Consider the following 27,811-nt stretch of genomic DNA (forward strand, 5'->3'; position numbering starts at 1 on the left):
GTTACACATCTCACAAAAATAACTGGAATCCCATCACACTGGGTGGTGTTTCGCATTCTTACCTTACATCCAAAGTTTGGCCTTGGAGAAAGTTTAGTAGAGTGTGTTCACAGTCCAAAACAACAACAACTATACTTTCATTAATTGCCCTTTAATATGAATGTGTGTGACTTTCTGTGTCTCTGTGTGTTGTCCCAGGGTGTCCTCTGACTTTGCAGATTGTGAACTGGGGTTGGTTTTAGTGCTCTGGAACCTTCTGCTGAAGATGGACGAGTCATGTTGTCCGGATTGGACCCTCTCATGTCTGACGCCTTTTGCCTTGGGTAGGTAGTTTGTACGTTTTTCTTTTTTTGCTCCAGTTTTCCCCCAAAAAAATCTCCTCATGACTTCCTAATATAATACATTGTTGTTAAACACCATTGACGGCCATACACTACAGAAATCACAATCTGAGCCAAGTGAATAAGAGAGTCTTTCTTATTTTGTGCTTTTAAGAATGAGTAATGTTAAGCTCCATTTATTTCCACACTTGTCATAAATTAACTTCAAAATACACAATTAAGCAGGTAAAAGGTAACTGGGCCTCTCCTCTCCAGTTCATCCACTCTGGTTTCTCAGTTTGAATCTGCACAGCGATTATAAACTGTTTGTTTTTTCAAATTAATCCGTCTAATAGCTCACATCGCTTAATACACCTGTTAAAGTGTTTAAAAAACATCGCTGCGCTTATAATATTTTAAACCTTAAGTTCTTTAAAACAAGCAAGAATGCAACTGTTTTCACAGCGTCTGTTTTCAATGTGGAAAAGGAAATCCATGCAGTTATGCTCGATGAAAGCGCTTTCGGTTACGTCAGCTTTAAAGGAGAATGGAGCATTGTTTGACCGAGGTGTGAGGGAACCAACACCTCTGCACCTCCGGCTGCCTCTGAAGAAGAAGAAGAAGAAGACGAAAAAAAAAAACAAACCTGAAGCAACAGAGGGAACCAGACCAGCTGAGTATGAAAAAAGAGCTGCACAGCTGCCACGGACTCTGCTGCTGCTGAGCCACAAAAATGTTCATACCTCATAAAATCCAAGAAGTTAAAGTTGGAATATCTAAGAATTGTGTTTTATTGCAGCTGGAAATTGTTTTTTTTTTTTTTTTTTTTTTTTTTTCTAAAAAAGCAAGCACATAAAAAGTCATTTGACATGAACGGCTTAGTGAGACTGCATCAAGACAAACATGTAGTTTTCACTCCTCGGCTTCACGCTCTGCTGCACGGCTTCATGGGATCTTCTCACTGCTGACTGATCTGATGAAGTGAGCCAGTTTTCACTGAACTGCTTCCACAACTGCAACTGTTTAAAAGAGAGGATTGCAGGGAAAAGAAGTCTGAAGGTTAATTTCTGTTATTTTTTTCCCCCCCAACCTTTCATATTTAGTTTTCTTAGAAATCCATAGAGTCTTGGTTCCCCTTCTTAACCTGAGAGGTTTTTTTTCATTCCGCCCACATCAAACGCTGTCAGTCAGGCCTTGGATACGCCGTGATATCTTGTCAATTAATCCCTGGCTCAGCCCTGGAGGTGACGAGGCGCTCCCTTTGGCAGGTGGCCACTCTGGACATGCTCGACATGATCTGAAGAAAATAAACACAGTGTTTCAGGCTCAATTTACGGGCAATCGATGACTTGCAAAAACAGCCGTGAACCCGTCTCCAAAACACTCCTGCAAACACAAGCTTCGCAGACTCGCTCGGCAACATTGAACGAGTTTTTGAAACCGCCGATAGAGGGGGAAGATCCACTCAGTGTGTCTGCAATTTATTCTCTTTTTCATCATGAATCACACTCCTCATTAATCATGTTAGAAGTTGAAAGTCTAAATATATAAATGGCATTCTGGCTGATATGTTGATTAAAAACTGCGGTTTGTTAATGCAGGTTCTATGGTCACATATCTGAGACTGTGTCAAGCAAAGTGACATTCAAAACATGTGCTTGTTCTTAAGATATGATCTGTGCATGATTCACCACGCCCAGAAACAAAGGCTCACAGCAACAAATTCTCTGTAATTACACAGATGCAATTGATCAATAATGATGTGGTCATATTGATCAGCAGTAAATTATGACTGAGGCTGATCTTTGATTGTGTAACTGCTAGAAAACTCTTCTCATTTCGTTGCCCTTTGACACAAATATGTTGCTAGATATGCAGTCTTCTTCAGTGAGTGTTTATTTCCTCGGTATTTTTCGTGAAGTCTTGAGTCACGGAGAAGAGACGTCGCTCTCTGTGATTGAACAGTGTTTCTGGTTTCTATAAACTCATTGTGTGGAGTGATGATTCATTTTGCGACTCGTATTATATAATTAGGGTGTGGTAAATAGGCGTTTGCAGCGTTGCGCGCGCGCCTGTAAATATTTCTCGGGTCTTTATGAACTTGTGCAGTTAATAAACCGACTGCACTCTAACACATTTGGTCTCATCAAGATGGCGACAGACAGATGATTGCTTTATGGGGGGTTTGGTGAGAGGTGACAGCTTTGTGCAGGAAATGTGTTGAAGTTATGTCACTGCATTGCAACTGACCAAGAAACTCCCAATGAACTTTATCACAGCAACATTACACTTGAATTATGTTTCTTTTTGCTTTTTATTGAGCCTATTTTTAGTCTATTTTTGCTTTTTCTTTTCAAAGCAAAGCTGTGTGGTGAGCGCTCTCAGTGAGGATGTAACCTGTTTGAATCCATGCTGAGTGTTTGGAACCCACCCGTGTGTGTGTGTCTGTGTGTGTGGTTTTCTGCAGGTGATCCAGTTTCTCTCCCACAAACACACATCTGAGTTGGTGACTCAAAATGTGAGTGTGTGTGGTTGTCTCTGTGTGTGTCTCTCTGTTTCATCTCTGTGATTGACGTGTCCAGAGTGAGAATTCTGCCTCAGTGAGGATGAGTGGATGTTTCACAATTTCACCGTCAGCTACTTTGTACAGTCAGCCAACACAAACAGTTGTATTATTTGTTATCTCAGCCTTGCATGACTCAAAATGACAGGCAATAAACCACAAATAGTGTTAAATCATTTAATTTAAACCTGAAATAATTGATGTCTGTTTATGTTTTAGCACCTCTTTCCCTCCGTTTATATTTGCCACATATGAGGGTCTTCTGGAAAATGTGAAAAAAGTTGCAGAGAGCTGACTGAAGTGAGCGTGCAGTGTGTTTAAATCAAAAGTAATCGATGCTTAGATGGTAGATTTTTACTTTGCACGTTGCTTTAAAGTAAATAAATCATTTAGATGCTTCTATTCACTTGACATGATCGGCAGCTCCACCACCTGTGTGTTTGTCCCTGTTACCCTGACACTCAGGATGGTTTTATAGCTACAAGGAAGTAATAAAGCAAAGTACAACTGCACAATGACACAGCACAAAGCTGGCCTCGTCTTATTTCTCTGAGAGAGAGAGAGAGCGCCCTTGTCTTGTTCCCTCCGTAAAAAAAAGGCTCCTCCACCCCTCCCGTCTGATCCAGCAGTGGGCCTGAGGAGGCTGACTTCATTGTTGTGAGTCTGCTGCCCTCTGCTGTTTGCAGTCAGAAACGCAGGGTCATGTGAGAATAAGAGAAAAAAAAGAGAAAATGTTTTATGAAACACTGCCAATAAGTATATTCAATACTAAAATAATGGAAAAATATCATTGGAGAACAGCCATATTTCTCAAACTACAAATAATATGAAAAAAAGGAACTTATACCCAAATGCAATGAGAGAGATTAAAACATGGCCAAAGGTAGGAGATAATTACAGCAGTCCTGATGGCACACAGCACAATCCCAAAAGGAACGTTTCTTTAATTTAATTTAATTGATGATATTTATTGATTGAACAAGAAAAATGTTTATGTCTTTATGTTTATGTCTTTGTCATTAGGATGTTTTAGGCCAGACCTGGGTGTCATGAGGCCCGGGGGCCATATGCGGCCCTTTAGCTGTGTTTTGTCTTATTATGCCTAAAAAAAGTCTAATTTTTCACATTATTGGTCATTATTGGATTATTGATTGTGTCTAGATCCTAGTGTGGCCAGTAGATCTAATAATCTCAACCTCATAAAACTCGTCGATTGATGAGTTTATTTATGCTTTTGCTGAACTCAAAACACAGAAAAATATCATCATAATTTACAGACACAGACTGGGAAAGACACAGAACAACAGCAGCTCAAAGAAATCACGTGTGTGTGTGTGTGTGTTTTTTTTTTTTTTTAACCCTGCTTCTTTGTCAAGATATAATTGAGCAAAACTCAAGTGAGCTTCCCAAGCTCTCAGTCCTAAGGCTAATTTTTCACATGGTCCTTTGGGAAAATGAGTTATCCAACCCTAGACAAAACAAACAACCCACAACATTCAACCACACTGGTTAAAGAACACAGGCTTCTATTCTTGTTTCTTCTTTATTATATTACATTTTATTTTAATTATTTCATTATTGAAAGTTGTTGTTGACCAATCAGGGTCTTTTGTCAGGACGTTTAGATAGTAAAACACGAAACATGCATGACTGAGTCTCGGCCTAAACTGATATGAAACTACAAGAACCTCTAAAAGTTGAAAGAACAGAGACTTTTAGTTAAAAAAAAATCATAATAATGATGGTGATATTCAAAATAAACCTTCAATATAGTTACTTTTAAGTTTAACAAGAATTATATTGTTATATTTTCTTAATTTAATTGAGAAAATGTGTCAGTAGAGTTGATCCACTTGGAGTTGGTCAATTTTGGCACGCTGGAAATTTTAGTCAAACCCCAAACTACTGTGTATGATCGTAATTCACAGACAGATTCCAAGATGACAGCCGTGACTTGGTTGACAGAGTGGCAGTCTCTCAGCTGAGAGGTTGATGGTACAATTCCACGTGTCAAAGTGTCCCCAGTGTTTGGATTAAACACATGAGAATGGTTGAATGTGGTCGACAGTGTAAAGCCCTGTGTTTATTTTACATATAAAGGGATGAACCTCAGTGGCTTTCACTGGCTGTGGTTTAGTTTTTATGTGCGATGTGAATTTATAAAACAATCATTTAAAAATGTGCAATACAAAAAAAAATTATTATAATATGACACTGTAGAGTCAAGACATGAGATGAATTGTCCTTAAAAAGTTTTTAAAATTCATTTTTCTGTCAGATTGATGCAGTTTTTCCAAGTATTTCAATGCAAAAAATGTTTTTTTCTGTAATCATAAATATCTGTTCCTGTCGCTGCATGGTCCAAAAGCTGAAAGCTTTGTTGGAGCACACATCTATGCTGTGGCAGTTTTAATAAACAGTCGCAGGCTTTGGACTCGGTGTAGCATCATCAGGAGCGCAGGAGCCTTCAGACAAGATTGTAATCCTGTTTTTCTCAATTGTAATCGCGGTTTATGCCTTGATGTGCGATGCCCATCACCAACAGCACATTGGGTCCAGATGGGAGGAGGCAGGGAAAGGAGGGAGAGAGAGAGAGAGAGAAAGAGAGACAGCGAGATAGAGAGAGGGAGCACGGTTGATGTACATCTGTCATGCATTATTGCAGCGAATGCCAGCGCTGCTATCCTGGCTTTAGAAACTATGTAAGGAGGGGGCTGATGGGACCTCCTTAAATCACAGTCTGATTCCTCCTCCTCTGCGTCGCTCCTTTTTAGCGACTGTGTCCACACACGAGTGCACACGAGCAATCACTCTCTCTCACACACACACACACACACACACACACACACACACACACACGATCCCCCGATGAATTCCTCAGGAAGGAGTCAGCCTTCTTCATTCCTCTGGACACAACTTTTCCTTAACAAGGTACTGATGGTCTTGACCTCCTCTTCAAACAAACCCTTCCCTCCAATCAGCGAGGATTGTGGAGCTGGGGCTCAGCCGAGGCCTGTGGGTATTACAGAGGAAACGTCCTGATTCTTCTTGATTACTCCCTCCCTCTTCCTCTGTCTCTCTTTCTCTTTATCCCCCCTGTTCCTGCCCCCGCTCTCCCTCTCTTTAAATATCTCTCTCTCTCCCTCAGCGACTGCTCTGCTGTCTCTAACCCAGTGTCGAACTTTTCTTTCTTGTCTCTGTCTGACTTGTCTCTATCCATCCCTCTTATTCCCTGGTTTACTATTTTTCCACTTTCTTGGCGGGGAACCCTCCTCACTCAGTAAAACGTGGTAAAATCTACAAATCCTTCAATATGTGTGATGCAAGGATACAGAAAGATACAACCTGTTCCGTTTTCTTAGGATGCAATCATCTGTTGACCGTTGAAGTGGTATTTATCTGCACTAATTGCATTTATGTCATTTATAAAAAGCATAAAACTAACTGAAGTATATTATGATTATTAATGACACTTTTTGGTAATCATTATATCTTATTTCTCCATCTATATTCTATACAACTTTATCCAACTTATGTTTGTGGGGAACCTGGAGATGGCCCTGGTTGGGTCAGCAGTCCTTCACAGGTCGAACTCTGAGAGGAATATATTAAATTCCTTGAAATTCATCCCACTTTTATAGTTATCCGTTAAACTCAAATGAATGTTTCAGGAGTGTGTGGGTGGGAATCCTGACACAATGCAAATTCCACACAGAATGACAAACCAGGACATGAACTGGGGACCCTCCTGCTGTGAGGTGAGGGTCCTGAAAACCACTACTGTTGATTCTGCTCTCAGTTTAAATTCCAAAAATGTTGAATGTATGAATCAGGCTTATTCTAAAATGGTACAAAGCAGCAAAAAGTTGTGTAAAAGTGACCAAATACTTGAGAAAATGAAAACTTAAAATACTCAACAGAAGAAATAAAAAAACCCTCTTTAAACATGTAAAACCAAGATTAAATTGTTCCATCATTGGCTGAATATGTGTGGAAATATCTGAAGATGATCACGTCCAAAATCACAGTTTAGCCCCTCCATCCAGAACCATCTCTTCTCTCATCGGTTCTCCAAAGCGACGTGTGTCGTCAGTTTCCACCCAGCCGGTGTTTTTCTCTGTTGTGGTCTCAGAGCTTTCTCCCGTTACACAACAGGGCCTGTCGGAGAGCAGGTCTGATCAGCAGCCTTCAGCACCTCCTCAGCCGCTCCCTTCATCTCTCCGGCTCGCACCGTTTTACTGTTTGTCACCATCTTTACTGTGTTTCACTGCTCGCCGTGTGTTTCAGATTAACGGGGGGCGGGCAGGCCGGACGTTGTGTGTGTGTGTGTGTGTGTGTGTTAGTGTGTCTGTGTATTCTAACCTTGCCTCCTTGGTTTTCGTTAGTTTAATATTAAAGTTAATCCTGGTGTTTGATCGTATCTGCAGAAGATGAATGTAAGCCGTGTGAGTGTGGTTCACCGAGATTAAAGTTGCCAGAACAACCGTGAGAATAAAAAAAAAAAAAAAATCCCAATTTTTCAACCTTCCTGTGAAGTAAAAGAGACACGGTAGATGAGTCTGTCCAGTTTGAAGAGGGATTTCCATTTTGTGCCTTGAGCATAATCTGTAGTTTGATTTTTTTTTGCACAACTGAAACAGAAGAAAGCAAAAAAAAAAACATAAAATGTGTTAAAGATTGAGGCAAAAAACCCAGAGGGCCCATGTGAAGCCACCATCTCATTAAATTTTCTCAGAGCTGTGTAGAACTCTAAACTACCCCAGTAAAACTAAAGACTAATACATGAAATAGCACAAGTGATCAGTTATTGCTACGTATGCATGGTTACAACAGCAGCAACAAAAAAAACCAAAAACATCAATAGAATCCATTAGGGGAGAAAATGCGTGTTCATAATGTTTACAGCAGTAAATATTTCATTTACCAGAGTATTCAAACTTTTATCGAAGTGTTGCATTTTTTCACTTGAAGCTGCAGGATATAGAGTTTCCCCCCGAAAGACTGTCTGCTGTGCAGCAAAATTAAAAATGAAATAAAAAGTGTTTATCCAGCAGTCATTTAGTGGAAGCTGCAGGGAGCCGCTGCAGAGAGGATGAGGAGCTGCATGCGGCTCCGCAGCAGAGGCCTGCAGACCCCCGGGCCACAGAATGCATTAGAGAGGAAGTCTGTTCATTTTCTAACATTTTAGAGCCTTATTTTCTTGTTCAATCCTAAATTTTGAGGTGAAGCGTGGTTTTAGACTTGGATTAAGATTAAGATTAGCAGTTATTTGTTTGTATGAGGAGTTTTGTTCATTGAGTGATTTGCATACATGTGTAGGAGTGAAGGAACACAGCGCGTAAGTCTGTATTTACACATAATGAAACGCTTGTATGCTAATTTGGCCATAAAAATATAAATCAGCCGAGACAGTGACACAACATTTTCACTCACGGGGTCAAGGCGGTGACGACCGTCTGCCATAAATCAGCGTTTCCGACGGCGACGGCAGTGAATAGGCGAAGTCGCGAGATGACCGGAAAGTGGCACGACAGTCACAACAGCGTCACCAAATTCTTTTCACATTTCCTGGACTGTAAACTGCGCAGCACGGGCGGGAACTGCCCCCCTTGAACAAGAGTCCCCCTCTGAGCGGGGAGAAAGGAGGACATTGTCGGCCATGACCCAAAGGTCACGGCGGCTGTCGGGCCGACCCCCTGCTGACTCACTGCTGGTCTGACCAGAGGACCACGACCAGGACTAACTTCTGCATTACTTGTGCCATACATTAGTGAAATATTAGTCACATTTGAGGGAGATGAAGAGGACTTCTGTTCGGCAGACGGGCTTGGCGACCCGAATGTGTGTTTCTCAATCACAACCTGACCCGGCGTGATTGTGTTTCGGGCTCGCAGGGTTTGTTGGATGAGACGCGGCGGAGAACTCCCGCTGAGATCCAGCCTGGTTTCCAAAGAAATTATACCAGAAACTTCTCTGCCTGAGGGCAACGGCTTCTCTCAGCGGAGAAAAAGTTCCATTTGTGAAAAAGATGTGTTCGAATTCTTGAGCAGTTTTATCTCTCCTTTGGCCGATATTATCTGATGGCAACTTTAAAAAAAAAACGCATTTCGCATCGCTGTGCTTGTTTGAAAATGACTCCAACTCCCTAAAACAGGTCTAGAAAACGGACGAATGGTCCTGATTATTAAATATTCTTAGTATGTCCTTGAGGTATTAACAAAGATAAACTTGGGGTTACATGAATCATGACATGAAATCCCGATTCATCCTGACATATTGAGAGCAAATTTCAGTAGTTCCCACACTTGTGAAATATGCGGACAAGTCGCTGCATAGCAGGAAAAGAACAAAGGCTGAATTTCTTGTGGCTTTTTCAGCTTCAGTTGAGGTTGGCACTGTCAAAAAAAAAAATCACAAGCTGGACTGAACCAAGATTCTACTCTACAATAAAAGATCGGTTCAAATAAAAAACACATGTTTCTAATCGTCAGTGACAGGGGGGAAAGGAGAAAAGCCTGCGATTACAAAAATGGGTTCAAATAGCTGGAATTTCAAACATGTTTTCCTGAGTTTGTTGGTTTTTGCATTGAGAAATCGATAAATAGATTCAGCGGTTCCCAGCTCTTATTTTCCCTCAAGTCCTCAAATATTGCTGCAGACCAAACCGTGGCGAACGCGCCGTCCATCATGGTATCCCCGACTCACACAGCGGCCTTCAAAGACAAGAATAATTCAAATATTAGCTTTAACTGGCAGCTGCATGTCTTCTTTTACCGTCAGACGAAGCCTGCGCTCTCTGGCTTTACTTGACCCCGGGTTGGAAACCTCTGGTCTATCCTGAAAGGTCATGCTTATTACAAGTGAGGTCGTCTTGCATTTAAAATAAGGACACTTAATATGAGCGATTATCTTCCTTTCAGTGGCAGGAGTGGAGTGTAATGAATCTTGGTGGCAGTGCCGCTGTTTAGTTTGTGGTAAGCTTATGCAAACACGGAGCAATTAGATTTTCATCTTTCACATGAATCACATTAGAAAGAATAACAACGTTCGCTGATAACAAAAGACTCGGATGCCGGCTCTCAGGTTAAAGGTGCACCGTGTTGCTTTTGTTAACACCTGCCGATGCGCCGAAAGGCCCATTGAGCGCGAGCCAGTCTTTACTCTAAGATAAGTCTGATTTAAATTTAAGAAAGGAAAAAAAAACACACAAACAAAGGCATATTTTATTTGTAAAAAAGCCAGCCTGCCTGCCTGCCCTCAGGCTGGACTCCATGTGCTTCCTGAGGCATGTTCAATGCAAAATCTCAGCACATGAAAAGATCTTTATATAAATATAATAAGATTTAGGGCCACAATTATTCATCGCATCATAATACAGCTGTCAGAGCTGATCGAGATTTTCAAAAAGGAGATTTACTAAAAAAAAAACATGATTCAGTTATAACAAAAGAAGGATTTATTTTAAAAGAGGAAGAAAAAATAAATTAAAGAAAAAAGAGGAAGATCCCCTGTCTCACACTCATCACTGACAAAGAGATAAGAAAAAAAAAGAGAGAGGAGAGAGAAAAAAGGACAGATTTGGCAACCTTTCCTGTAAGTCTGAGTGACTCAACTTGCCTCCTATGGTGGAGAATTGTAAAGCGGAGACCTGAGGCGTGGAAACTACAGAGACGGGGTGATTCAGGGAAAGTGAATGGCTCTGACTCTCCTACCCATCACTGAGGGGGGGGGGGGGGGGGACAGGGGGAAGAAAAGAGCAGGGAAAGGACGGAAAAGAGGGGGGAATGACTGGCGACTGTGTGGGAAGAGAGAGAGAGAGAGAGAGAGGGAGAGGAGGGGCTTAGAAAGTATGAACTTGTGTATGATTTAGCTGCAGGAAGCATTAAGAGGGGGGAAGGCTGCGAACAGGACGCGGTACGCGCAGTCTTTTTGGACTTCAATCGGGACAAGTTGCCTCATGGCTTCTCACGGGGTGACTTTTTCCAGCGGCTCACGCTTCTTCTAGTGCACTTTAGTTGTCTTTCTTCAATAAAAAGCCCGGACCTCGAACCCGGGCTGTTTTTCCTCTTTTCCTCTGCCGTGCGTAATTTGGATCCAGGATCGAAGAGAGGAGACGACACCACAACAACACGAGGACGAGGACTGAGCGCGGGCACGAACCGAGCTGTTGGAAAATGAGAGCCGTGTTGGATTTCTGCTTGGTTTTCTTCACGCTGAACTCTCCCGGCGTGCTGTCCTTGTCCACACGTAAGTTGCACACAGATGTCCATCGGTGCGCAAAAAGCCCCGGAGTGTGTGTGTGTCTCTCGTCCGGGTGGAAGAGTTGGAGAGTCTGGGGTTTTTGGGAAGTAGGGCTGCAAAGTTTAGGTTTAGATCTCCAGCGTTTTGCTTGAATCCAGCTGTCACCCAAAAGATCAGAGTGTAAACCTGCAGCGTCCTGTCCCGTGTGGCTTATTTCAGGGAGAAAACTGAAACATTACGCAGTCAATGACAAGACTACACAACTTGAAGAGTGTGTTGAAGTTTTTCCTATGTGTGAAGTTAAAGTGTTTTCAATGGCACAGGAAGCATCACATCCCCACGGCATTATCAGGTGCATTTGTTATATATAAGAATAATATTTCCTGCAAAATGTATAAGTAAAGAAATACAAACTAAAAACAAACACGACACCACATTTACAGATTCCCAAAGAGGAATGATGTAAACCATGTGTAGGGAACTGTAATAGTATTGCACTTTCATGCTCCCAAAGCAGAACAACTCTGACACCACAGATTCTTTTCAAACTTTCCTTACATAATAGGAACTCACTTATTTAGGACACACAGTGGGAGCCACTGTAGCTGACTTCTAAATACATTAAAAAAAAAAAAAAAAGTGTCACTTTGTGTCTGCCAGACAGCTCCTGTTATTGATGTGCTCCTGCTGGTTGTATCCCTGCAGAGAGATCTCATCTCCCATGAGGCTGGATTTCAACAAGTCAGGCCATAATTCGTTTAACACATGGGGAGCATGGGGGCTTTGCAAACCGCATCAAAACAGTGACATCATTTGCTCGGGTTTTGGAGAATGTTAACCACCAGCTTAATGCACAATAACGTAAATAAATCAAAGTTATGTCCGTTTCACCCGCTAAGTGGCTGGATTAGTTTTTATGGCCGGCTCACTGGCAAACAGCAGCTCCTCAGAGGAGGATCTCCTGTTATTCATCCCTGTTTGAAAGGCACCAATAAAAGAAAGTATAGTTTTAGGGGCTTAAAGGAGACAATGGGCCTCGATCATAAGCTTCCCTGCTGTTTATTATAGGGCCTAATCGGTCATTACAGTTTTATTCACTGTAATAATGGCTGGTGCTTCCCTTTCCCTCAGTGTGTTGTGGTTTACAGATGCCACAGAAGTAAATGTGGAATTTTCTTAGAAACATATAATTAGTTTTTAGTGCACCTCATAATCTCATAAATTTGAGGTTGATATGTCCTGTTTGCCAATAATAACTGAACCAAGTTGGTTATGATCATTTAAGACCAATATTTCCATTTTTGAGTGCACGAAAATGTGTCTAAAAGAGTTTTATAACCTGAAATTACTTTTATACGTGCCACAAATTGACATTTCTCCTGCCTGCGCTTGCCCTACTTTGGCTTGACAAGATAATCTTTCCCCACTTTGGAGAAAAGCATCTGTTAAATACCTAAAATGTAAATCTACGACAACAAAATGAGACAAAACCACTCACTGCTCAGTGTTGTTGCTCTTTTTCAGATAACGCTGCGCGGCTCATTGTAACTCAGTGCTGCGTGACTTCTTCCACTTTGCTCGTCTTCACCAGACCCTCAGAAAATTTCCACATGATGTCCGTACATTGTGAGGCAGACAGATTAAAGTATTGGCTTATTTTGAATAAACGGCTCTTCGGCAAAAACGAGAGGATGACTTTCACCTCTGAAGACTGAGAGTGTGATCACTCCACACGATCGTCCACTGGACACATCTCACTTGTGAAATAGAGGCTGGGCACTGTCCTCCGACTCCGTCCTCGTCTGCTGTGGGGTTTAATTCATCGCCCTGCCCCGACGAGAGCCGTGCTTCAAGCAGCCCTCGGCCTCTCCAAACAAATAATATTTTACAAGTCATTTCCCTCAGTGAGCGTGTCGAGCAGAGACAATAAACATCAGTAATTGTGTCTCTCACTGTAGTGTTTGAAATGTGGAAAAAAAAAAGAAAAAAAAGCTGGTGTTAGAGTGGCTTCGCGCCCCGCTCCGGGGCAACGTCTCGTCCCCAGCGCCTGGAAATACATAAACACTGCTTGTTATTCAGCTGGATCAGCATATTATTGGCTAATCACAGCAGCCTTTAGTCCAGCGTATCCGGTGACAAAGACAGCCAGCCTTTGTGCATGTGCTTGTTTGCATTTGTGTGTGTGTGCGTGTGTGTGTGTGTGTGTGTGTGTGTTAAAGCGTGGAAGTGTTGTGCCAAAAGCTTGAGATGAGGTTATGACATTAATATTGCAGGGGAGCTAAAGAGCTGAATTGACGTCTTCAAAGGCGGCTCCTTCACAAAGGCCCCGGTAGTGTCTGTCAGCAGGCGGCGGCCCCGGGCTCTGGTCTGGAGTGGTCTGACTGAGTGCTGATGCTCTCACTCAGCGACTTTTCTCCTCAGAAATCATCTCAGCTGCCCGGTTCCAGAGCTCCGTCGACTTGAGCAAAATTACTTCAAAAATCTGTCGTCTGAAGAGGAGACGCTCGTTCTCCTTCTCTTCATTTATGTCCCGTTATCGTTTTGTCCACCTGTTGTCGGATCAAAAAAGCTCCCTATTATGTGCTTGTGCAATTGTGATTTGACATTCAGCTGTCAAGAAGTGGTTAAAAAAAGAGTCACCTGTTTGAAATTTAGCACTTGAAATAAAATACGATACCATTTTTAGAGTTTTTCTTGCCTGCAGATCGAGAGTTTTCGCATGGTAAATTGAGGTATACGCCCATGTTGCTGAACATAAACACGGCCACCTTAAGTTCTCCGTAAATTTATTAAACAGAGTCTGTTCTTAGTCCGCCGCTGCGCTCACGGTTGCTTCATCGTCTGAGACTTCAGTGCCGACCACCTTTATTTGTCTCGAAATGTTTTCCCGTTGAATAAGTGTAGCAACATATTTTGGCTCGAGCCTGAATGCCAATGTTTTAATATAATCCAATTTGTTTCAGTTTTTCCAGAGCCAGGCATCCGAGCGAGGCCTTCGAGCGCAACACATAAAATCGGGAGGTTCAAAGAAATAATCCTTTGATGAAACTCGTATCAAACTCAAAGCCTTATTTGTAGTTTCCTACCGCTGACTTTCTGTCCGGCGTTTGAAGTCTGAAGCCTAACTCCAGATAATCTCCTCTGGCATCGCCGCGATAGGATCAGGTATTATTCTTCAGAGCTTTGAAAGGCCACACCGGCACGAGAAAACACTATTGAACAGTTTTCACTCTATATTCCAGTTTAAACATGGCCTCCGTCGGAGGGCTTTCCTGTGTGAAGCTGAGCGATACGATACGATCTCACACAGGCGCTCGCTGGACTCCGCTCTGTATAGTTTGCATCGGCGGCCTCCGGAGTGCAGGAGGGCTTCCTCCAAGCCTTACGTGAGAAGACAGCAGGAGTTGAGTGTGGAAGAGGACGGCATACTGTGAGGGAGCTTAGTGATAAATCCGCCGCAAGTACAACTTCATGAGGCCCGTCCGGGGGTTGGAGAGGACGGAGGCCCTGGCCTGTAGTTACTTAGTGGCCAAACATGGTCGTAGATAAAGGGGCAGATCCGCTATAAATGGGGGCAACTTTGATATTGCACACATGCACACACACTCACATGAATGCGCGTCTGCTGATGAGACACACAGAGGGTCACGTCTGCACAAATAACAGAGACTATAAGGACGGATCATTTTGTTTTATTGGATATGAGATATCAGGTGTGTGTTAAAGATCAAACTGCTGGGAGTTATTTATGTGTATAGGTCTATAGGTTAATGCACACTGTGCATTATGATTCTCATTATAACGTTATCGCAATATGCAGCATTATTGCAATATCACGTGTTCACCCGGTGTCACGCAGTCCTACTTTATTCAGGATCTTAGTAAATAAGGCCCATAATTGTGTGGAAAAATCAAGTGTGCCAAACAAATCAAGAAGTCCATCTACTGAGTGCATCTATTAGTAAGTTCTAAAATGATGGATCAGTGCTGGCAAAGGTATTTCTAATTGTTGTGGATGGTTGTGCTCTACAAAGCAAAAATCTGAGAATTACACTTGCTGCAGACACAGTTGATGGATATGACAGAATCAAAACCCAACCAGAGATAGTGAGTCTCTGTTGTGAGAAATCAGTACTGTAAGCGCCTTCTGATACCGCTTACTCTGGTGCAATTTGAGACGTGCACACAGGCTTAGCTGAAACCGTAAATGTCCAGACACTTCCATTTGTGTCTGAATTTCATTTATTTTCACTGTCAGCCCCACGCCCCTCCACTGCGTGATTAATGGGCCTGGTTAAATGCCCTTCCGCCGCCAGTGGTAGAGCCACACATAGTCACAAAATATAACAAAACGTGAACAAATAGCTGTAAAAAGTACAAACAAACATCGTGTTAACCGTGTCCGAACCTGCTGGATATGTGGACTGAACAGATGTTGGAACAAATCCACTCTCCAGTTAGAAACAGTGGACGTCTCGGCTTTCAGCGTAAAGACAGTCCTGCTCAGAAAAGTAAATCGAAAGCTTGTGTGTGTGTGTGTGTGTGTGTGTGTGTGTGTGTGTGTGTGTGTGTGTGTGTGTGTGTATTGATGATTTGCTGAGAATACGTGAATGTGACTGGTCAACGAGCAAACGGTGCTTTCTTTAGTGACAGTATCTCCTGATTGCCGTCTCCCTCCCGCCCTCCTCCAGATGTAGCGATCATCTACCCCCAGGACCCCGTGCTCCGCATCGGGTCCAACCTGACGGCCAGCTGCTGGATCCACCCGGAGCTCGGCGTCCACGCCAGCTCCCTGTTCTGGACGCTGAACGGCCAGCAGCTGCCCAGCTCCATCTACAGACTGCTGAGCCCCACCAACCTCAGCGTGACGCTGGCCGGACTCAACGCCTCCAGGCAGACGTCCGGCGACAACCTCGTCTGTCACAACCACAAAGGCCACATACTGGCCGGCTCCTGCATTTACGTGGGGAGTAAGTACACTCCTATGAAATAATCCGACCCCTGACACAGGAGGAACTCACCAAAGAGAGGAGTGGAATGAAAAAGGAAATGGGAATTGAAGGAAGAGCAAGGAAGCAGTGGGCAGATTTTTAAGTGTCCCTGCGCAGTTGTGCCTGGATTTTATGCTTCAGGCAAGAGGCCTCGCTGTGCGTGTCACCGTGAGAGGCTTCGGCCACCTGTGTGGTCCATTATCCGCGCTTTTACTCATAGGGTGTGGGCCTGACATCCAACACATATGCTCCTGTACGTCCAAGGATCTGGATTTAATTAAAAAAAAAAGAAAAGAAAAAAAAAACTGGTATAATTTGTATTGAAATTGCTCTGTGTGGCTCTAAGAGGGGATTTTCTAATCGTCCAAAGAGGAATTATTACCTTCAGGAAATGAAAAAAAGTAAATTGAAAAGTGCACAACAGGCAGAAAATTAATTGATGAGTTTTGAGGTTGTGAAGGGTGGCAAGATAATGAGGCAACAAGACGTAACCACAAAAGAACACACAGCTGAAGATGCACCGGGGATCTTAATCTCTGTGTGACACTGGTTTTGAGCACTGTGTGTTCTGAAGGACAAAGAATGTTGGCAGGGATCCCAACACACACACACACACACACACACACACACTGAGAAATTAAGAAAAAAAAAAAAACAGCAGCAATTTCAGAGGAACATCTCCAGCCAGTAGATTACACTGTGGGATGAAATACCGACTTGGAAGAAGTAACTTTGTCCTCCCACTTATCTTTATTTTCCATCCACCTTCCTTCTTTGTCCACCTCCTCCCTCTGCGCTGCCCTCACCCCTCCGTGCTCTTCGTCCACGCTCCCCCCCCTCGCCGCCTCTTCACCCCGCCTCTGGCCCAGTGCCTCCAGAGAAGCCGGTCAATCTGACCTGCTGGTCCAGGAACACCAAGGACCTGACGTGCAGCTGGGCTCCCGGCGGCAGAGGAGAGACCAACATCAGCACTCAGTACAAGCTCAAGTACAAGCTCAGGTACACGCTCTGGTACACGCTCTGCAGCCGCGGCGCGGCAGACGTCTTCATCTTCATGATATGTTCCGTATTCTCTCCGTGAAGCTGAACAGACTTCAACTCATTTCACAGGATATTTCACGATACTGACAGGCCTCAAAAAAAAAAAAAAAAAAAAAAAATCCCCAGAAACAAGCCAGAGTGGAAACGAAACAAAACACCGTATCTTTTTGGCAGAGCTTGTTTTTCTTTAGGAAAAACAGTGTGAGCAGTAGCCAGAAGGCGAAAGTCATTCGACAGTAAAAAAATAAAAAAAATAAAAAAATAAAGTCAAATTTCATGAGAGCTCGGAGGACGGATTCAGCTGGAAGCGATACGTTTTTGAAAAATGAGTTTCAGATGGAGTGTGAGCTCCATTTACATTTTGAAATAATTAAATCAACAATTTTAAAACACCGAAAGGGAAATGATGTGACAAGCGGTACCCGGGACGCTGCCAGCGGGGAGGAGACGTTTCATTGTGTTCAGATTAGTGGAAATAAGGACTTAATAAAAACTCCAGTGCCAGATAGAGTCTTAACTAACAACACTTTAAACAATATGCTGCGTATTACAGGCATTATTTAAGGTTACTGAATGTTTTCCAGAGTTATTTCAGGATTCTTGTGTTCTTTTTTTTTTTTTCCCGTTCTCCAGATGGTACGGCACGGAGAAGCAGTGTGACGATTACACGCACACGCACACGCGCACGCAGCCGTACTCCTGCAGCATCACGCAGGACCTGCACCTCTTCACGCCCTACGAGATCTGGGTGGAGGCCTCCAACCAGCTGGGCCGGGCCGCCTCCGACGTCATCACCCTCGACATCCTGGACGTGGGTGAGTGAGCGAGAGGAGGCGAACTTTGACCCCATTACGTTTAGGGCTTAGATCTGGGTATCAGTGAGGCCTCGGGTGGATATCAGCTTTTCATCCTTCAGAATGAACCCTCATGTGACCCCTGACCCCGGGTTACATCTATCTACAGCCATGTGACGTTCAGCCACTGGGTCACTGCGTGATTTTTTTTCCTTCTTTTTCTTCTTATTTTCTTAAACAATGATGGAAAAATAAGAAAAAAAAAGAATAACAGCAGTAATATTCTTATTTCAGCGGTGATAGGAGGAGTAGACGTGCTGACGAGACTGGAAAACACGCCCTCCAGCAGTTCGAGAACTTATCAATTAACACGTCGTATCATGCTTGTTTAATTCATTTGAAATACTAGTGTAACGATAACAATTTGTGGTTTCACGGGGCGGAACGTGCCAGGTTTTTTTTTTTCCGTCCGCTCAGGTTTTCACAGCGTCAGGTTAACGACTGTTTGTCTGTTTACGGTCGTTAATCCTGTCTAGGACTAGCACCGATCTGACTGATACAAGACTGGCATCGATCTTCAATCCTACAACTAAAAAAACAAATGTGAAAAAAAAAAAAAGAATAAAATTGTGGATGAGCGTGACGGGGCTTGCCTTCTCCGTGTGGTGGAGTCACGGGGCAGGGCGCGTTGCTGCCGTCCTGACATCATCCTGCCGCGTCTCGCAGGAATGCTACGAGGCCTCCGACAGATACAGCGATCCAGGGGGAGTCAGCGGAGCTCAGCTGAAACGGCATTTTCTGTAACATTTAAATCGGAAAATGTTTGTTTTACCACGAAAAAAAAAAGAAAAAAAAACATTTCTACCACTTTAGAATGACAGTGGAAGCTCAACTTTGCCAATAACAAGCAGTTACATAAAATTATGAAAACATCATGGAGAAGAAAACAAAAACAGATCAACAGAAAAAGAGCTGGACGGATCTGAGACATTTCTGAGGGACTGATGGGAAGCAGAGAAACCGTTAAAACCGGAGCTTATCAGCAGTGAAGTTATGAAAAACAAACCCATCCTGTACCCTCATTTATATACGTTTACATTTTTTCCTCCTCACAATGCTTCTTTTGACCGATGTGATACGGTGCAGTTAATGTGTACAAATGGTAAATTCGAAGTTGTCTCAAAGTGTTCTGCACTGTTCCATTCATTAGTTCACACAAACACATTGATCATAAATATGTTCTAATAATTCCTGGCTGTAATCGGGGGGATCCATGTCCGTTCTTCCGGATGATAAACTGTACCTCGTGTGAAGTTGTGATTTTTGGGGGTTAATGACTGTTGGGATCAGTGCAAAATAAATAATATTTCTAAGAATCCTTGATCACTGACATCATATGTAGTTCTAAAGTCTATGTCTTAATTAATGCTGTGAATAATGACTATTGTAACGTGGGAAATTGTCTTGAGAAATGTGTTCGCTGAGTGGCGTTCCCTTCTCAAGCTTTGTCATGTGGTCCGTTGCCTAGCTCAGAGCGGTTGAAGCAACACCAAATTCTCCTCTTCATTATTTCCAACTCACACACACACCCGCACACACGCACACACACACAGACACACACACACACACACACACACACACACACACACACACACACACACACACGCACACACACACACACACACACATACATGCCCACACCTGGACAGGCGTAGGTGTGTGTGACGAGTGGAAACGCCCAAACGCCCTCTCTTTTGATGAGCTCATTTTCCCTTTACTCATGCTCACTGGACACACACACACACACACACACACACACACAAACACTGAGAGGAGGAAACACACACTCGCAGAAAGCAGTGGATGAGTTTCTCTTTTGTGTAGAGAAGGAATGTTCCGGGATGATCCTCGACCCTAATCCCGTCTCCGAGGCGGCTGCGGACCCCGCAGGCCCGGGCGCTTCCAGGCTTTGAGGCTTTAAGACTTGGACCTGAAATAATACGACCTGATTGGCTTCCGACTGTTCACCTGGTTCTCTCCTAACATGGCCGCATACCGCGAGCGAGCCCGGCGTCCATCACGCCGTAATCCCCTCTCCTTTTCCGGCTAATGTATGTCACGCACACACCTGTTTACACACCCCGAGGGCAGGGCCGGCCCTGGTGGCGGTATAGAAGCAGACAGGCAGGCACAGTGTGGGCGGTTCCTGGATGTGTGTGTGTGTGTGTGTGTGTGTGTGTGTGTGTGTGTGTGTGAGTTGCCCTGGACGGCCTTTTCATCCCAGCAGTTTCCACAACAGCAGCAGCAGCGGCAGGTCATAAAACAAAGCGGCCACACCTGCGCGCGGCGCTGAGTCACCCGCTTCTCCGGTCACGAACGATCGCTCCGCCGGAGTGGAAACACCTCCGGTCTTCCCCCGCATTCCTCCGTCAGCCGAGCGAGGGGCCAGAGGAGACTTGTATTCCCGTCTGGCTGCGCTGTGACGCGGCGAGGAGCGACAGTGTGTTCACGCCGGTGTGTCACGTCTCGTCGGTTTCAGTGCCGAGCGCAGGTGAAGCGCGAGACCGTTGTTTTGGTTCAGGTGCTTCGCACCTCGTCGCCACTTCCACTTTGAGTCATTTATCTGGTTCATTTTCAGATGTTTTGATCATCTGCAGTTTCAGTCCTTTTATTTCAAAAATAACAAGTAATGAAGTCATTATCTTGATGATTTTTTGATTTAAAAGTGAAGTGACGGAGGCGGTAAGCAACAAAGGGTTTCTACTTTATTACCTCATTTAAAGCAAAGATCCACTTATCTGTACTTGAACTTTTCACTTTTACATTCACATCCTGAAGAACTGGCTCATTACCTGTTTCACTGAATGATGATACTTCAGAAAAACAGTGAAATGATCGAAACACTTTAATTTTCCTTTCAATAAAGAGAAATATTTGAAATTCTTCAGGTTTTATGTAAAAACCTGCCCAGTTGTCTTCTTTTTAATTGATTTAGGAAGTTGAATTTGTACTTATGAATGCATTCTTTTTGTTTTTCACCTCATTATTTGATGAATAATTCAATATTTGATCTGACTGTGGATGAAGGCATGGCCAGTTTTTCCAACCCAACAGTTTTTTTTAAACAATCTTCATTTAAAAAAAAGGGTCTGTTTTTGCCAGCTCTGGTTAAAATAAATAAGAACTGCTCATAGCGTTATTATGTTTTTAATGATTTATAGTTTTCACATTTGGATTTACACGACAAGCAAATATCCAATTTGATAATCATTACAAATCCTGCAGCCAAAAGTGAGCATCACTTTTAAAAGTGCACGTATTTATTTTAAAATAAATACAGGAAAAATGCTTGCATGGTTTTTTTTTTTCCCATCCTTGACTCACGGCGAAGGCACAAATCTAAACATTTATCAGTCACGGAGTGAAGACGCTGGCCCTGTCTGCTGAGAACTCGCTGACGTTTACTTCTTAAACTCCTGGCGGCCAGAATCTCGTGTCAGCCTCCACTTTCCCATCTTCCCCGTCCCCCCCGGGTCGCCTCGTTTGTTTACTGGCGAGGGAGGACGCTGTGAAAAAGAACTGATATTGAAATGGTCCCGAAAGAGAAAAAATCTAAAACAGAAGTGGAGTGGAGTTAAAATAATGGGCTGTCACAGCATGTTTGTTTGTTGAAAAGATAATTGTTGTCAGATGAAAAAAGCCTCCCTCTCCGACTGGCGCAGAGCGACGCCTCAGAAACGAGACCGCAAGCCTCCGCCGACGCCGAGCGACGCTTCGCCGTGCATGAAGACGTCACTCCCGCCGCTTCGAATTGAACTTGAACGGGTTTCCTGACCCCTGTGAGCAGAAACTCCCGCTGTGGAAAGCAGGCCCCCTCAGCCCTGGAGATTCAGACTCATGGTTTACAGTCGTCATCTCAGAAATCCTCTTTAATTCCTGATTTGACCTCTTGTGCATTTGAAGCGGCTCCACTGAGTGAGTTTGCTTCTTTCAGCTCTTTGTTTTGATTCTGTGGCAACTTTACAGTTTTCTTTGGAGCCGCCGTGCTTCGTGCTTTTCTTTTTTCAAGTAACTTTTTTGACTAGAACAATGCGAATGTTTACACATTTGAAGTTTTTCAGACAAAAAGGTTCACATTAATCTGACCTCACCTTTATTCAACTAGGTAGTACACACACACACACACGCACGCACGCACGCACACACGCACATACTCTTATTCTCTTCATCAAATTATACGACTATCAACACATTCAGATACAGAGATGTGTGAATTATTATAATCTTTGTTTGTAATCTAATCTAATTACATTCTATTTTCTTTTCATGTCAGTGCTGGATTCCAGCAGATCATCTGTACAGTACATGTAACAGTGATGAATTATAATGTTGACTATTAGGCCAAAAAAAAGTCATGAGAAAATATCAGCAGTTCTTAGAATTTAGGAATTTCTGTAAACTAATCTATCTATCTATATATATATGTGTGTGTGTGTGTGTGTGTGTGTGTGTGTGTATGTGTGTGCATATATATATATATATATATATATATATATATATATATATATATATATATATATATATATATGTGTGTGTGTATGTGTATGTGTATACAATAAAAGACAAAGATTAAATTGACATTAGCTAATCAAATTTATTATTATTACATTTATTTATTCATAAAATCAGATTTACTGTGACAGAAGTGCGCCTAATGTTTCATTTCATGCTCACGATTGTTTTTTTTTTTAACTTTTATTTTATTCAATTACAAGTTACTGAAGAAAGAAAAGCAAATGACCAAAAACATGACATGGAATTTTTATTCGTTATAATTAAGTATGACAGAAGTTTACTGTCTGTAATTGGACTGTTTAATCGTGATGCTTCTTATGAATTATTGCATCAGAGATTCATTGAAGAGACGCTTGGGTTTGATATCGCATATAAATAACATTTGCGTTCTAATTATAATGTGATGTTCATCATAATGAGTATTTGCCGGTGATTCAGACAGTAATTTACAGCTTCAAAATAAGTGTGGAATTCCCAGAAATATATTATTATGTGTGATTATCTGTATTTTTAAAAGCCGTGCTGTCAAGAGGGAAGAAATGAACAAAAGTTTTCGCTGGAATCTAAAAAGTCATTGTTCCAGATCTGCTCACTGAATAACCCGCTCCGTGTCCCCCTCCCCCCCACAGTGACCACAGACCCCCCCTCCGGTGTGGCCGTCAGTCGAGTCGGGCAGCTCGAGGACCAGCTGAGCGTCCGCTGGGAAGCCCCGCCCGCCCTCAAAGACTTCCTGTTCCAGGCCAAATATCAGATTCGCTACAGGCTGGAGGACAGCCAAGACTGGAAGGTAAAAGGACAAACCCGGGCGAGGACAGGAACCTGTTCTGAGCGTCTCCTGCGGCCCAGCTGGTTCTGATCCCAACGCTGTAATCACCTCCGATTGAAGCCTCCTCTGCCAGATGAGTTATCAGAAATATTCCCCAAGTCATAAATCTAAAAGTCGTGTTTTGATCGGCGGTGGGGGGGGGGGGAGACAAGCTAAAGCCACTGTGTGCGCTATCATACAAGCCTCTAATGAATGAAAAACACTGTGTAAAACCTTCAGCGCTTCCCAGAAATCATTTTCCTCTGGGTTCAAGCGAAGATTCTCCTGTAATTAAGGGGGAATTACACCGATGTAATATAAGCGAGTCTTTACTTGCAAAGTGGAAAAAGAAAAGGAGGGGGGTGTGGAGAGATGATCCAGCTCCGAAGGAGGGAGAGCCGGAGACTTCAATCCGAGTGGCTTTTTTCCTGGTGGTGGTGAAAACAAAAGCGCCATTCCCCTCCGAACCGGCCCTAATCATGAGGTCATGCTGAGGAATGGAGGGATACATCTCAGCTGTTAATGTCTTCAATATGGCTATAAAGACGCTCAGCTGTGGCTTCTGCCTATTTGGCCTCCTCGCGTCTCGTCGTCAGCCCTCTGATGCCTGCAGTCGGCGAGAGTTTTTACCGACCGGACGCCGGGCAGAAAGCAGGGATCAGGAGACCAGATTAACTCTTAACGTGCACATTTTTGTCCCTGCCCGTCCTAATTTTGACTGTTATGAGTACCTGTGCCTGTGTGTGCGTGTGTGTATGTGTGTGTGTGTCCCGGCATACTCGGCTCTGTAATAAATAACAGAGAGCAGATTTTTACCCAGCAGGCACGGCTACATTAAATCGTTTTCATAAACATGCAGATCAGGAGCCACCAAACAATGTGGGGCTCATGCATGTTTAGGTCTGTGTGTGGTTTGCGGCTGTGTTTTCTGCGTCTCGATTCCGCCCGCTGTTTAAGTTTATGCCCATCGGTATTTAATACTGCGGTCGGACCTCCAGCACTCAGCCTTTCTGTGTTTGTCTCTCTCTTTTCTTTCCCCCGTTGTGTAGGTGATGGATGACGTTGGGAATCAGACATCTTGCAGACTCGCTGGACTCCGACCTGGAACCGTATATTTTGTTCAGGTAGGAAGAATTACGTTGTGTGTATTTACGGCACGCCGATCGGGCAACAGAAAGCAACAGATCAAAGATATATAACTGTGTACTTTTTTTGAGTAGTTCCGTTGAATCGTCTCCAGGTTCGCTGTAACCCCGTGGGCATCTACGGCTCTCGCAAAGCTGGGATCTGGAGCGAGTGGAGCCACCCCACGGCCGCCTCCACGCCCCACAGCGGTGAGCGCACGCGTACGCCGGCACGCGCTCACAGTCAGGAATCCACTCAGGAGGCATCTCCCCTCGCCGTTAATCCCCGCTTTTTGGGAACATTTGTAAGAGGCAATTTGCAGCACTAGAATTAGTTTCATATCAGGGTGTACCGCGCGTCCCACAGCTCGCTCCCGCTGCTTCAAACCGCCGGCCGGACAGAAGGGGAAGATGGCGCTTTACCCTTTTCCGGTCTATCTTCCTCTCTTTTCTGAGGCTTTTTTTTTTCAATGCAATCAAGTAAAATCAAGCCGAAAATCATCACCAAATAAAGTCTTTTCCTCGCAAAATATAGAAAAAAAGCCACAACTTTTGATTAGATTTTAGATTTTGATTAGATTCAACCCTTTGCAAAGGAAAAGAACAAACATGTGCTTTCAGCCACGCGATGCTAAACGCCTCAGAGGTTCGGGTACTTGCGGTTTGTGCCTCCCCAGACGTAACTGCTGTGCAAAATGTTATCATAACTGATGGGAATAAAGACCGCAACAATAAAAACAAAACCCAGTTTATAAAAGCTCGCATTTTTTTTTGCCAAGAGTTCTGCGAGGAAAAGTTGAAGAGAACTAATCGGGGTAAAAGGAAAGGAAAACGGGGGTTGCTCGGTTTCTGGGAACATTCAGTTCTCACTTTTTCTTGTTTGCTTTCTTTAATTTGGCTCCGTCGCTCCCGTCCGTCTCTCCTTCTCTCATCTCTCTTTCCCGTAACTCCCTTGTTGGTGAAGTCTAACCAATTACATTCACCCAAAGACGGATTTCCAAGGTGCTTGTGTAAAACGTAATTATTTCATTTTACTACTGTAACCCCTGTGAACTGAGTAATGAGTGAAAATTACAACAGTATATTTTAATGGCCGTCAGCTCTCCCAATGCATCTTTTTACAGCCCGCCGGCAAATTGATGTAAATAAATCAAGTTTTATTTGTGTAACACTTTTCAGGCAGTAAAACAGATTGACAAAAGCTCTAAAATGAGACACACATCTACCATTAATGCATATGCACACACATGCACGAACACTTCCACACAGCCACACAGACACACAAAGCCCTATAATTATATCCATTTATTTGTGGAGGCTAATAGGTCATTAAGTAAAACAAAAATGTTTTATGTGCTTTGTGGGCACATACTTATTGCATGAGACAACCATTTTACTTTCTGTGTCTGTTTCTGTAAATTGAAGCTTCTTTTAATCTCTCTTAAGCGCGTGATCTTTTCTTTAAATGAAGAATGACTGATGTAGTTTGGTTTCTAACAGCAGAGTTTAATCAAAGTCTTTTTCTTTGTGTTTTATTAAACGATAAGAAATTGTAATTTAGAATAAAACAAATCCATTTATCGCATTAAGAGCTTAAAATACACAGTATACTTGACAACTAGATGTATGTACTCGGTGAAATTCATTCTGCTAAAGCGTTCAAACTGCATCCTCCACCGCCTGAATCATAAAGCCCGCCATTACCGTTTGTCCCCATGCAGAGCGGCTGATGTGCGACTCGAAGTCCAGCGGCGACTCCAACTCCACGCTGCGCCGGGAGCTGAAGCAGTTCTTCGGCTGGGTGCGGAAACACGCGTACGGCTGCAGCAGCATGTCCATGAAGCTGTACGACCAGTGGAGAGTGCTGATGCAGAAATCCCACAAAGCTCGCAACCAGGTAGGTAAGCATCACTAACGCAGGGATGAAGCGCATGCAGACGCACACGTCCTCCACAGACACATACACGTGCAGCACACACACACACACACACACACACACACACACACGCAAGGAACAGTGCGTTTTATAAATGTTGATTTGTAACAGATTTTTGTCTTTAATTCAGGTTCTACAAGGGGATAAATCATAGCACATGCCGACTTTACAAGCAGAAAACAAGTCAAGAAAAAGAACTGAGAGAATGTCATTCGTTTCTGTTTATGTGTGTGTGTGTGTGTGTGTGTGTGTGTGTGTGTGTGAGAAATGAGAAAAAGATTGTACTCGTATAACGGACCCATAAAGACAATTTGCTCCGAACATGTTGTGTGGATACCAGCTGTGGCCACAAGAGGACACCTGAAGGCAAACTGTGGGATGTTCTCCATTTGCGCATCCTTTCCAGTCAGTTTGTGCACTCGAAGCTGCGACGGACGGAGAGAAAGTGAACTCGTCACGGACTTCTCGGCTCGACGGCGCTGCAAGAAAGAGGCCGTGTGAACCCGTCTGCTTTCGCACGTGACACTGTAGCTCGGACGCGTCGATTCGGTCAGATTCAAACAAACCACAAGTGTTGTGCCCAAGCATCCAAAAGTATTCTGTGGCAATTTGAGGAGTCTCCTGTGGATTCAAAGCACCATCTAGTGGCGGTTCATCACCTGTGGAGACTCCCGTCCTGATGTAAAAAAACTCAAAGATTATCATTCAGTATTTGTAATTCGTGCTTTGTTACGTAGATTGATGCTGTGCCGAACGGGTCCATCCAGGTTTCCTCTGTGTCTGAGTGACAGTATGTGACTGATGGTGTTTTTGTGTACGGAAACATTCACTGCCTTTATTTTTGTACTGAAATGTACCGACATATTTAAAGTTATAAAGTTATGTTTAAATTCTTAAATTATGTCTAGTTAGAAAAGACTGTACAATGACTGAAGTTGTTATCAAGCTCTAATGTTGTTCTATAAAAGTGTTAGAAACACAAGTCTCACGTTTACTGTCATAATGTCAGCAATCGGACAACAATCCTTCATTCATACCGAGTCACAAAGTGCTAAATAAAAGGCTCAATTGTAATTTCAACATTAGATCTAATTGGATGGATCAGAAACTTTAAAGATCTACACTTTCTGAGACATAAAACAATTCATGTCAGACCTTTTTGTGTGTGTTTGATGTGTAAATAAGACAGTAGTTTTCACTTTGTGCTGCATGATCTGCTGTGTCGGGCTGATTTTTCAGACCGTCCTCAACCACGTGAAGCTGGGTCCATTAAGGGAATTATCCTGTCCTGTCCTGATGATGAACCACTCGGTGAGGCAGTTTCAAAATGAGCTGCAGGAGCACATTCGCACCGCGCTGCTCATTTTTCAAACTTTTGATGTTGACGCACGTCACAATGTCAGGATTTGTGTGATCAGGAT

General features: G+C 43.3%; 1 protein-coding gene across 2 annotated transcripts; it reads left to right on the top strand.

The window, feature by feature from the left end:
• The first annotated feature begins 10,773 nt into the window (after nt 1-10,773).
• crlf1a (cytokine receptor-like factor 1a) lies at nt 10,774-27,497 on the top strand. 2 transcript variants are annotated; one of them, XM_030117567.1, is made up of 9 exons: nt 10,774-11,130; nt 15,816-16,094; nt 16,985-17,114; nt 17,790-17,971; nt 23,155-23,312; nt 24,380-24,454; nt 24,571-24,664; nt 26,176-26,355; nt 26,521-27,497. In XM_030117567.1, exons 1-9 carry the CDS (start codon nt 11,058-11,060, stop codon nt 26,535-26,537), a joined length of 1,188 nt encoding a protein of 395 aa, XP_029973427.1. In that variant the 5' UTR covers nt 10,774-11,057; the 3' UTR covers nt 26,538-27,497. The 2 variants fall into 2 exon arrangements, with proteins under 2 accessions (XP_029973427.1, XP_029973426.1); XM_030117566.1 differs by having other exon boundaries at nt 26,176-26,351; nt 26,521-27,494.
• Nucleotides 27,498-27,811: the final 314 nt, after the last annotated feature.

This window comes from Salarias fasciatus, chromosome 19 (genome assembly GCF_902148845.1).
Source record: "Salarias fasciatus chromosome 19, fSalaFa1.1, whole genome shotgun sequence".
Classification (NCBI taxonomy): Eukaryota; Metazoa; Chordata; class Actinopteri; order Blenniiformes; family Blenniidae; genus Salarias; species Salarias fasciatus.

Excerpts from the sequence above, each read along its gene's own strand:
- crlf1a (XM_030117566.1), top strand. The coding sequence starts at position 11,058 with ATGAGAGCCGTGTTGGATTTCTGCTTGGTTTTCTTCACGCTGAACTCT. Across the intron at positions 17,972-23,154 it reads CCTCGACATCCTGGACGTGG|TGACCACAGACCCCCCCTCC; the intron begins GTGAGTGAGCGA and ends TCCCCCCCACAG. Across the intron at positions 23,313-24,379 it reads AGGACAGCCAAGACTGGAAG|GTGATGGATGACGTTGGGAA; the intron begins GTAAAAGGACAA and ends CCCGTTGTGTAG.